Here is a 12,054-nt window from a genome sequence, read left to right on the forward strand (position 1 = left end):
ATACAGATTCAGGAGCACATGGAACTAATGGACTGTGTCGTCACTGCGTGTATGCGGTGTATTCTGTTTCACAACTCTGCTTTTCGCCGCTGACTGTGGCTTCCCACGCTCGTACATCGAGGACCATTTCAGCATTTTAACGGCTATAGAGTATTCCACGGTTGAAACATAAAACCGTCTCTGCGCTGAGAGACCTCTCGGTGCCTTTCAATTGTTCTGCTTTTCCAAAAGGCCACAGTGGACTCCTCTTCTTTCTGTGAGCACAGGGGAAGAGTCCACTTGTAGGGCTAGGCCGGGGAGGGTATGCTGGGCCACCAGCCCCTTCCTCAGGGAAAGGGGCTCCCTTCTCAGACCTCCCCAAGGTGCAGAGCCTGGCCTAGCCTCCTCTCCCGGGCCCTGCTGGCTCAGTAGCAGCTGCTCCGGGGGGACAATCCCATTTCCTGAATAGACTGTGAATTCCTAAGCGGCCTCACAGCTGCATCTCTGGTCTGGGGACAGGTCAGCTCAGCATGTCCCAGAGGGCGGAGCAGGGCAGCGTTGGTGAGCCCTGAGCTGAGGGTCCCTTCCACATCCTTGCAGCTGGAAGCCTCCTCCCCAACTCCACAACTCCCTTGAGGAGTGGCAGTGAACACCAGGAAGTTAAGACTAGCGTTTCCCGGCGGGCTTCTGTGTGCCCCAAGCCCCCGCCCTACCTATGAGAGGCCAGCAAGTGCAAGCAAGTGAGGCCTGGCCACCCTGAGTCCCACCTGAGTCTCCACCTCAGGCCCACCCTGCGGGGCAAGACCCTGCCTCCCAGCCAGGCTGCTGGTCCCCCAGGGCTCTACCCTCCACGAGGGAGCAAATACAGTCCCTTTGCGCACAATGTGGTCAGCAGTTAATAGCTGTTTAGCTATTTCTGCCTTTTTTTTTTTTTTTTTTTAAGAACCCTAGTGAGATGTATTGAGTTGAGCCGTGGCACCGGACTGGCACGTAAGCAGGGCCCAGGGATCTCCCCCAGCCAGCACCTCTGTAAGGCTGGTCTGCCTGGCAGACGGGCAGAGGGACTCCTGCTGATCTCATGCCCACGAGAGCGAGTTTCTGTTTAGGCCATGCTCTGCAGAGGTTGTTGACTACCCACTGACTAGTAGGTCTCCCCACCAACCTCTGAGGGGGATGGCTCTCCCCTTTTATAGATGAGGGCACCCCCCCCCCCCGCATTGGTCCCGCACAAGTTGCCAGGCAGGATTGCGGGCTCTTGACCAATATGGATTGAGATCCCACCTCCCGGGATCTCCTGTTGGGGGCATGGAGAACCAAGCTGGAAAGGGACAGAAGCAAGTCCCTGACCTCCCTCGGAGGGCGGGGCAACTGCCAATCAAGGAACCAACGCGTAAGGTTAACAGCTCAGTGGGGTGCCAAACTGTAGAGAAAACAGGACAGGGGTCGGAGAGGAAGTGTGTGCTGGGGGAGGGGTGAAAGGAGGTCAGAAGGGGCATCACTAGGTCACATTCAAGCGGAAACCTGGGGGCAGCGAAGGAGCCAGGTCGCAGAGAGCGGGGCGAATCAGTGCAGAAGTCCTAAGGCACAGTGTGTCTAGCAGAGCTGAGAAATAGGAAGGAGGCAAGAGGGTAGTAGGCAAGAGGAGAACCGAAGGAGGTGAGGTCAAGGGGAGGAGATGTCAGGGACCGTCACATGGGGCCTGGGGGTTCCCTCAAAGATTCTGGTTCACAGCAGCTGTGAGGTCTCAGAAACACTGGCAGAAATTCCTGGAAGCTGGAAAAAAGCAACAGATTCTTTCTCTTTCCTGGGACCGTTATCCGTCATCCAGGGCCACAACAGGGGGGCCATTTTCTCCCCTTCTTCCTCCTACTCCCCATTCCTGGCCTTCCTCTAACCTCCTCCTACTTCTCCTTTCTTCTCCCTGTTCCCTCCTCCTCCTGCCACCTTCTTCTTCTTCCCATTCCTCCTTCTCCTCCCTCTCCACACCTGCCCCTGACCTTGTCCCTAGCTGGCTTGCCTGCCTGCAGCAAGACAGTGGCTGCCTCCCAGGTGCAGGCAGACACAGGCAGAGGACAAGGCCAGGAAAGGGGCGGGAGGAAAGAGGCCCCCAGAGAGGCAGGCAGCAGCACGAGGGAGGACGTCATGGGGGCCTCTGACCGCTATTCATTTCAGTCCCCTGGTGTCTCCATCAATAACCGTCTGCCAGGACTAGGACCGGGAGGGAGGAGTGAGGAGGGGGGAGAAGGCAGGGTGATCTGGGGTCTGGATGGGGAGGGATGGGATGGAGTGGGGGGGAGACTTCCTGGCACTCACAGGTCCCCCCTGCCTGCGACAAGAGTTGGAGGTGGGGAAGGCGCAGAGCCCACAGGTTGCTGAGAGTTTCTGCCTCCGCGGTATCTCTCCCTGCTTCCTTCCTCCTTTCTGTCCCCTTCGATCATACATTCCCTTCCATAGGGGATCATACATTCCCTCTCCTAAGGGGAAGGGAGGCAGACCAATTCTTTTTTTTTTAAGATTTTATTGATTTATTTGACGGAGAGAGACACAGAAAGAGAGAGAACACAAGCAGGGGGAGTGGGAGAGGGAGAAGCAGGCTTCCCGCCAAGTAGGGAGCCCAATGTGTGGCTTGATCCCAGGACCCTGGGATCATGACCTGAGCTGAAGGCAGATGCTTAAGGACTGAGCCACCCAGGCACCCCAGGACCAATTTCTATACTGGAAGAGAAGGAAGGGTTGTGTCCCCCACTCCCCCCCCCCCGCCCCAGCAGTAGGTGGTGGAGGAGAAAAGATCTGCAGAGGATGCTGGGAGCACTCTGTTTCCTGGAGAGCAAGAAGCCAGAGAAAGCCTGGTCACGAGAGTTGGTGTATGCTCCACCAGCCTGCAGACCTCACCGGAAGAGGGCCTAGGCCACTGAGCCTGGCACACAGCGGGCACCTGGGAAGTAGTTAACAAATGGCCAGAGAATGGGTGGCTGGGGATGGACGTGAGGTTGTCTTGGGATGGACCAGAGCGGTCAAGAAGGGCTGCTCAGAATCAGGGGAACTTGATTGGATTCTTGAAAGAAGGGTGGGATTGAAGATGGGAGCATGGGCCAAGAAGGCAGAGCAGGTGAGAAGATCGTGAGAACAAAGGAAGAGGGGCAGAAGCCTGGGAAACAAGGGAGGTGGACCGGCTGCAGGGTGCTTCCGAAAGCTTGAGGTGACGGTCCCCAGGAGACTAAAACCTTCTGTTGGCCAAAGGTGGCTTTTTGACTTCCCCTACGGCCTAGGTCTTAAAGGCCTCAGAAGCCATACTCGGCCATGTCTACAGGCAGAGGAAGAGGCCCCTGACACCCGGCTGTTTGCGGGAACTGCCAGAAAGACTCTCCTACTAGCAACCATGCTCTTTGCTTGGTCACCATGCCTGAAAGAAAGAGTCATGCCAGCAGAAAGAGTCACCCTGTGAGTTAGGTACATTGTTCTGTAAAATACAGATTCCCTGCTGAGGCACGGTCAGTCACTTAAGGGGAAAACTATACTGGAGTGACCGCAGAGCCCAGTGGGTCAGCCCTCTCAATGCACACACGAGACTAAGGCCGCACAGGGGACGGAATTTGCCAGGGTCGCCCAGGGAATTAGAGGCAGAGCAAGAGTGGGCCTCAGCTCCTGTTGAGCGTTGGTGGGCTGGATATGCCCAAGAAACCCTCTAACTGGAGGGGTGTGGAGATGTCACTGCACATGGGGTGGCAGGGGACACATGGACAGCCCCACTCACTTTATTAGTACAGACAGGCCTAGGGTCCTCCCTACAGATGGAGACTTTATTTGGTAGGGGCAGGTCTCGAGGGTCCTTCCATCATCCCTGATGGAACGAGTTCATGGCGCAATGTGACTGGAAGTGGGGGGGTGAGGGCTGGGAGCTGTCCCTTCCAGGAGGTACTGGGTGTGGAGCTAAGACAAAACAGCGGGGAGGGGGGTGAAGAAGGGAGAGAAGAAGGGAGGGAGAGGCCGAGGCACAGGGCACAGGGACAGGAAGGGACCCGCGGGGAGAGGGGGCGGGGGCGTGGGGGGGGAGAGATGCAGGGTGGGGAGACTTCGGCGAGTGAGCAAAACAGAAAAGCAACGCGAGGGACAAAAAGCAGACAGACAGGAAAACGGAGAGGCAAGAAAGCTCTAGTGGAGTGCACAGGAGAGAGAGAGAGGTGGGGAGAGGGACCCAGAGCGGGGAGGGGCCGAGACTGGAGGGCGGGCGAGAGGGCGCGTCGGCGGCCCGGGGGCGCCCCACTGACCCTTCTCGGCGCTTGCTTCCCTCCCTAGGCTGCGCTTTCCTCACCTACTGCGAGCGTGAGTCAGCGCTGAAGGCCCAGAGCGCGCTGCACGAGCAGAAGACTCTGCCCGGGGTAAGTGGCGCCCGCCGAGGCGCGAGCGACCGATGCGCCGACAGGGGGCGACTTCAGGAGGCCGGGCTGCGTCGCGGCCGGCGGGGGGGATCGCGGGCCCCGGGCGCGCGCCTGCCTCCGCTCCGGAGCTGGCGCGCCGCCCCCGGCGCCCCCAGAAGCCTGGAGGCGCAGGGCCGGGACGAGGGAGCGCGGGCGCCGGTCTCCGAGCTTGCCCCGCGGCTTCCTCAGCCCGCCGTCCAGGCCCGACGGAATCCCGGGCGGGGGGCGAACGCGGCCGTGGCCGCGGAGCTGGGGCGCGGCTCCTCCCCTGGCCCTCCCGACGCCTCCGAGCTGGTCCCTGCTCCGCGCACTTCCCGCGCGGGCAGCCGGGGCGGGGACGCAGAGTGCCCTGGGTCCCCGGAGCCCGGAGCAGGCTCCGCCGGCCCCACGGGGCCCCCAGTGGCGGGGCCGCCCGAGCGCCAGCGGATCGACGTCGGACACGGACTGTTCCTGGGGCGGGGGTGGGGGCCGGGGCGGGAGGGGGCGCCTCCTCGCCCAGGCTCGGCGCCGCAAGTGAGATCACCGCGGTTTATTTAAGGAGCCAGCCCTCGTCTTTGATAAACTATCGCGCCTCAGCCCTGGTTTATAGCTTCTGTGCGGGGGAGAAGAGAATTATTTATGGCCCCCCTAACTGGGTGTGATATCAGCCATGGCTATTATCGCGGCTAGTTCATCACCATAAAATAAGAAGTGTTCCTCGGGTCAAGGGTCTGCGCGGTCTCTCCTGTGGGTTCAGAGAGATGGGGGGGGGGGTAGATATACGGCTCACCGAGTATCTAAAGATAAATGGAAAGATGTGAGTGTTGGTGGGCATTATTTAAAGAATTTGCAAATATACCGTGGTTAAGCTTATACAATGGACACTGCAGGGGAGCACGTGTATTCTGTGTGTGTGTGCTTACCGGTGTTTACACATGCATGTTTACATTCTTACCGAGCAAACCCGTATGTAAACACACGTTTCCTTTTCTGCCCCACAGCGGGAAAGGTTAACCAGGTAGACAGAAAATGCAACCCTGGGTCGGGGCAGCTTTCCTTTGCATCACAGATCCTTCTTTACCCATTGAGGGGAGGGGAGGGCCTTCCTTCCATTAAGACAGCCTTTGTATTGTATTTTGGTACTTGTGATTGCAAAGCACGGGGCTGAGTCATCTTAATAACATACCCGCGGATGCAAATGTATGGAAATCGTGCACCGCACAGGTTTTTGTGTGGAGCCCAGCTCTGGCACGGTGGCCATTCCCCAGTTGGTTTTTTAGTGGCGCGGCTACACGCATATATATTATAGTAATTACTTTCTGGGTGCCCTCTGTAAGATGGCAGAAATATGCTCCACATCGCCCCATGTTATGTGTGAAGCATAAAGCCATATTGTAAGATAATCAAAGCCTTCTGAGAAAGGTTTGTGCTGATTAATAAAGTGTTTATAGTACTTTGTTTTGGGGGAGATTGTGATAGATATTTTAGAACCACCCAAATGGAAGAAAATACCGTATTGTTTTGGGAGGCCCTTCATCAGCCTGAGGAGATTGCCGGGGAGTTTTGTGATGGCTAAAAGCTGGGAATTAGATGGAGAAAGAGAAAGAGAAGGTGGGAGGGAGACACGCAGGATTTTGAAGGGGGAGAGAAAGGGGACTGGGAGAATTTCAGTAGCAAGTGTGGATTGTTCAGGATCTAACATTAACTTGTGGTTGTTTATTTTACATATAATAGAATAGCTAAATGATGGAGTGTATTAGTTCTTTAATAATTTATAGAAATACTTTGATGTTGCAGTAATTACATTAAAGGTCACATATCAAAGGTAATTTGGTTGAGCAGCTGTGATGGTTTCTCAGAAGCAATCAATACCACTGTCCGTGGTGCTGATTTCACCAAGGGGCCTGCCAGATTAAAGCAGGCTTATTACCAGGCAGAAAGGCCCAGGGGAAATCAGGAGCACATTGGAGCGACGCGCCAGCCCCCCTTCCGCCGATAATTAACACTGTTCCCCATAATCTGCGCTAATCCTTCATACTGGGAGATCCAGTGGCATTTTTCTGAAATCACAAAGACAAGTTAGGCAAGTTTGGGAGAAAGGACAAAAAGAAACGTGAATGTATGTTGGGAGATGGGAGGGGTGAGGAGAAGCCAATGGTGGGGCTAAAACATAGCCTGGAGTCCCCGTGCAGTGCCTGGAATGCTTGTTCTTTCTTCAAAAGCCTCACAGGGAGACTCGTGGCCTCAAAGACCTCATCACAATTCTCAGGGAAGGCACAGCCTTGGGGGGTGGGTGGGCAGGGAACAGGGTGGAGGGACATAGAGAAAAGACAAGATTGAAGCTCAAACTTCCCAGGGCCTATGGTCTCCACCCACATTCACATGGAAACAAATGAAAAACAAAATGACCAAATAAAATTATGCTTTAAAGTGGATTCCAGAAAGCAGACTGGTGTTATTATTGTGGTTCTCTCCTTTGAGAACAGAGAAAGTATGATGCTAGCAAATGCAGGGACAGGACCAAGCAAAATGCTGTCACCCTAACCAAATGAGGAGTATTTCCATCAGCTGAGACTGTGCTCTTGGCCACCTGTTTGGTTGCGGGGGCGCAGAGAGAGACCTCTTCTTGTTTGGCTTGACCACATTAGGTGCCCCAGTGAGCACACTCTGTGTCAGACTAAGAAGAAAGCAATTGAAAAAAGCACCTAGAAAACTGGTAACCTCAGCAATTTAGGCACTTTTCCAGACTTCAAAATCCATTAAAATCAGTCCATTAAAACCAACCCTCCACTTTTTCACTGAAAAGAAAAAGAAGGGAGAAAATAGTGCAGGCAACCCATCCTGTTTCCCAGCAAGTTCCAGGGCTTGCCTGTCGGCAGCAAGGAGAACAGTACCATTGTACACACACACACACACACACACATCACCATCACCGAAAACAACAACAAAACAACAGAGGTAAAACTAGAGATGCCCCCTCAATATGGGCCTTCATTTAGGGACTGAGAAGGAAACTGACATTTCTCTTGGGGTGAGTGGAAGCTCAGAAACCATTCCACAATGGCTATTCTTGCAAGTCAGAGGTCATTGTCCCTGGGATCCACCCTAACCAAAGTTCCTGGGATGGCTGATGGAAACATTCCTGGACCAGTGTCACAAATGGATTATTATTTTTGAGTTCATGACTTGGTTAAAATGAGATTATTAAACCACAAAAGCTCATCAGGGTCCTTTTGAAGAAGTATCTTCTGCCAGGATCTAGGCAGAGTGATTCCACTCTTCTAAACTCTCCATCTCTATGTCTTCCTCACACTCTTGATTGCTCTTTCCCGGCCCCCTACCCCTCTTCAGCCCACCCTCTTTCATATCCAACATTTGTTCCCCTACTTGTAGGGTACAGCCAACATGGGACAGTTTCTCAATCCATCAACATGCATTTCCTGAGTGTGTCCTCAGCACTGTGCTAGGCATCCTGGCAAATACGTTTAGAAAAACTCATCCCTATCCCTCTCGGAGGTTTCCATCAAGTTAGAGACAGAAGCCACACACATGCACAAAAATATCAACACTACAAGGCAGCAGGCTATTATAAAATGGGTAATGTGGACAGTTGCTCGATAATAACAACTAAAATTTATTAATTTAAGCATTACTATCGGATGGACAGGAAGCAAGCATGTTACCTCCATTACCTCATTTTATCTTCACAACTACCCTAAGAGGAAATTATCAGGATTACCCTACACACGTGTAGAAACCCAGGCTTAGATTAAGCAATTTGTCCAAAGTCACATAATTAAGAAATGGCCAAGCCAGGACCAGCACCAGGACACCCACCTATCTTTTTTAGCACTACCAGTTGCTTTTGGGGGGATCCAGATGACTGTGGGGTATAGGAATAGCTCAAGGTTTTGTCCAGGATATGAGTAGGCTGGGAATAGGGAGTCAGGAGAAGGACAGGTGTTTGAGATGAGCGCACTGGTCTGAGAATCAGCCTTGAACACAAGGCATGAATGACAAGTCAGGAGCTGTGAGCTGGGCCAGAGGGGTCCACTCAGAGAGTTCCCTGGGGCCTGAGTATGCATAGGAGACCTCTTGGAAGAATTCTGTTCCTTAAAATAGGCCCCTGCTCCTTAATCTCAGCCCCCGTGCCTTTGGGACTTTGCAGGCAATTGTCTCCAGGAAGACCCCATCTGTTTCCAAAGTTAGAAACGTAGGGCCTCTGGGGAGAGACTGGATAAGGAAAACCAGGCAACATGGCCAGTAGTGGCCAGCACTTTGCTCCTCTGACAGCAGAAAGGGCTCTTCGCCAGGGCTGCTAAGGCGGAAAAGCTAGGTTCGATTAGCAGGAGGCTTGTGGAAACAGCAAGAGGAAGGAGCGGACAGGGAAGAGAACAGGAGAGTGAGCTAGCAAGGGGAGGAGGGCGTGGGGAGAGTGGGAGCTGTATCTGCTTGGTAAACATTAAAGTTCCAATTCACTAGTTGAAGATTGGCTTTTGTGCCCTCACTCTGGCAACCCAAGAATACAAAGCAAACCAACACACTGCTCTCTGTCTGTCTCCCACCCCCCAGCCTTGGGTTCAGCCCACTAGACATCTGCCCACTGCCATCACACCTCCAGACGCAGGTCCCCGCAACTCAGGACCAGTCATTCCTAGGGAAATTCAGTGTTACCTTCTTTGACTATACCAGGAAAGATGTTAAAATGGAAAATTAAAAAATAAAACAACCCTAATTGGATTTCTAGCTGCACCCCCCCACCCCTGGCTCCTGCAGGCTCTGGATGCCTCCTCTGTTTGCCTGAGTCCCGTCTTGTCTTCCATTCTTTCTCTTTCTCCCTTTTCTCTATGCCTGTTTCTTCCACCTTTCTCTCCCTCCTGGTCATTTTTCTCTTCCTCTTTTCCCCCTTTTGTTTTCTACCCTGTCTTCATTTATCATTCTCACTTGCCTCTTCTGGCTCTCCCCTCTCCGCCTCCCTCCCTCTGGCTCTCCCTCTTTCTCCCTCTGTGCACCCTGTCTCCACCTTGACACCCTCCAAGACTCTAGCGGGACCTGCTCCAGCTTTCCTGGGGCTTCCTGATGAGCCCCATCTCCCTCCTGACAACCGTGCTATGGAAGGATCCATCCAATTTTATGTACAACTGTAAAGATGAATGATAAGTAGAAAGGATGCAGGCAAGAACAAGATGAATAAATTATAAAGGGCAAATGATGACAAGCCAGGGGTCCCCAGAGACAGTGATATGATAACAGAAACTAAAGACGAATTTATGATGGATGTAGTTAGCATGTACGGAGGCTGTTAATTCTTCAGGGTAGTTTTACAACTTCTGGTGATTGGCGCAATCAAAGAGTTTTATTTTAGAGATATGGTGTATTTCCATTTGTCTGTCCTCTGGGCCTGGGGTTGGCGCCTGTCTCTGTGCAGTGAGCCTGGGTCGTGTCGGCACGTGCATCTTCTCCCCTAGCCCCTGCCACCTTTGTGTGTCTCTGCTTTCCGCGCTGGGGTCACAAGCCAGATCCCTGCCCACCTCCAGCTCCCCAGTCTTGCTGTCCTTCTTCCTCCTGAGTGTCTTAGCTTGGGGATTGTTGAAACCAAGTACCACACTGGGGAGCTTACATAACAGAAATTTGTTGTTTTACAGTTCTGGGGCTAGAAGTCCAAGATCAAGTTGTTGGCAAGGTTGATTCCTACTGAGGGCTATGAGGGAGAGTCTGTTCCAGGCCTCTCTCCTCATTTCTGGGAGCCTTAGGTGTTCTGGCTTGTAGATAATGTTCTTCTGTGGCGTCCCATCACCTTCCCTGTATGTGTGTCTGTGTCCAACCTTCCCCTCTGATAAGGGCACACCAGTCACATGTCCTCATCTTAAACTCGATTACTTCTGCAAAGACCCTATTTCAAATAAGGTCACATTCATGAGTACTGGGTGGCAGTTAGGACTTCGACATCTTTTGGGGGGAACATAGTTCAACCTAAAACCCAGAGAAATGGACAAACGAATGGCTCTTCCATGGCAGGGAGGAAATATCTCCAAAAGTGGGAACCCATGATCTGAGAGGAAGGAGTTGCAGGTTTCCTTGAAGCAGAGCGGGGACCAGAAACCAGGCATCCGCAGCCCACCCACATGTGGGGTTTCTCCAGCTCCTCCCTCTGCAGGATCCCCATCGTGCCAGGAAGCAGATCTGGCAGCCTCTCAGACCGCACCACGGATAGGAGGGCTGGGGCTGAGAGTACATCAAGCAGAAGGGAACACCAGAGTTCCCAGAGGGAAGTCAGAAATGCCTGAAATCCAGACAGCAAGCACGAGATAGGCACCCTCTGTTCCTGCCTCTCCTCCCCCACCCCAGGCCTTGGCCCCAGTCCACCTCCCTCGCTTCTATGCAGACTCTTCACTCCCCTGCGCACAGAGACATCTCAGAGTCCTCCCACCCAGGCCTTTGCCTCCCCTGCACTGCTCACACTGGCCTAGGTGGGAACATGTCCCCATGTTTTTGGCAAGTGACTCTTGACTCCAGTATGGAGTCATTACCATTACCATTTGCCATGTCCCCACAAAGACGGGCAACCCGAGGTGATGCTGGCAGAAAGCACTGCGGCTCCTCATTCTTCAATTATTCGTGAAAATTCTTGTTGTAAAGAGAAAAGGGCTGAAATTCAGGGGATGTGGTCTGTCAGCATCCCCATTTATTATGGTTCAAATATGTTTTGATCAAAGGCATTGGCAGTGTTCTCAACTAGACCACCAGGGGGCACCAGGCAAGTGGCTTCCTCCCCTGTGGCTGAGGCGTCACAAAGCAAGGGAGCCTGGTGCGCCCAACTCTTGTGTTCAGCGAAGAGGCCACATGATGCCAAATGCTCCGCGCCACCCACTTATCGCACTTGTCACCCTCTACCCCACCGGCTGGATGACTTAGGACAAGCCACCTGACCTTTCTGGACCTGTCTCTTAATTCTATAATGAAAATCGTATGTGTAAGACCTTTATATGCTGTGGATTGCTATAAATAATCCAAGTATTATGATGAATGCTGAAACAGCAATGTCAGTGTGAATGACCACAGGGTTCATTGTTACAGTAAAATCTGGTGACTCCTAATTCATATGTGAAATAGTCACAGGACAATTAAAATATAAAATGATCAAATGTGTAGTTTAGACCTTATGTCCTGTTACATTTCAGAAGAGCAAGATGGGACACCTGGGTGGCTCAGTCTGTTAAGTGTTTGCCTTTAGCTAAGACCATGAGCTCAGGGTCCTGGGATGGAGGCCCGCATGGGGCTCCCTGCTCAGTGAGGAGCGTGCTTCTCTCTCTCCCTCTTCTCCTCCTCCTGCTCGCGCTCTCTTTCTCTCTCTCTCTCTCTCAAATAAATAAATAAATAAAATCTTAAAAAAAAAAAAAAAGAGCAAGATGACTATGACCTGGAATGACCAGAAAGGGCTTCATGGAGGGGAGATAGAATTCAAATGTGTACAAGGGAGGGGAATGAGAAAGGTAGTAAGGAAAGAAGACTTTGGGGAGCCAGGAGTCTGGATTTTCTCACGTTAGGGATGAGAAGGCCTTCCTTGCACCGCTGCTCTGCAGAACCTCCCGCCCGACATCCTGCAGGCCCCAGTCACAGGCAGATGAGTCACACTGACATTCTGCTCACTCTGGGCATGGCTTCAGGCCCAGCAATC

At 52.8% G+C, this 12,054-nt stretch overlaps 1 protein-coding gene across 50 annotated transcripts in view; it reads left to right on the plus strand.

Annotated features, from left to right (window-relative positions):
• The window catches only part of CELF4 (CUGBP Elav-like family member 4), a 288,626-nt gene that overhangs the window by 72,102 nt on the left and 204,470 nt on the right, over nucleotides 1–12,054 (plus strand). For all 50 annotated transcript variants that reach the window (XM_082699125.1, XM_082699089.1, XM_082699092.1 and 47 more), the window contains exon 2: nucleotides 4,276–4,358. In XM_082699125.1, the coding sequence (XP_082555251.1) occupies nucleotides 4,276–4,358 (83 nt within the window). The remainder of the gene's footprint in view (nucleotides 1–4,275; nucleotides 4,359–12,054) is intronic.

This window comes from Mustela nivalis, assembly GCF_964662115.1.
Source record: "Mustela nivalis genome assembly, chromosome: 14".
Classification (NCBI taxonomy): Eukaryota; Metazoa; Chordata; class Mammalia; order Carnivora; family Mustelidae; genus Mustela; species Mustela nivalis.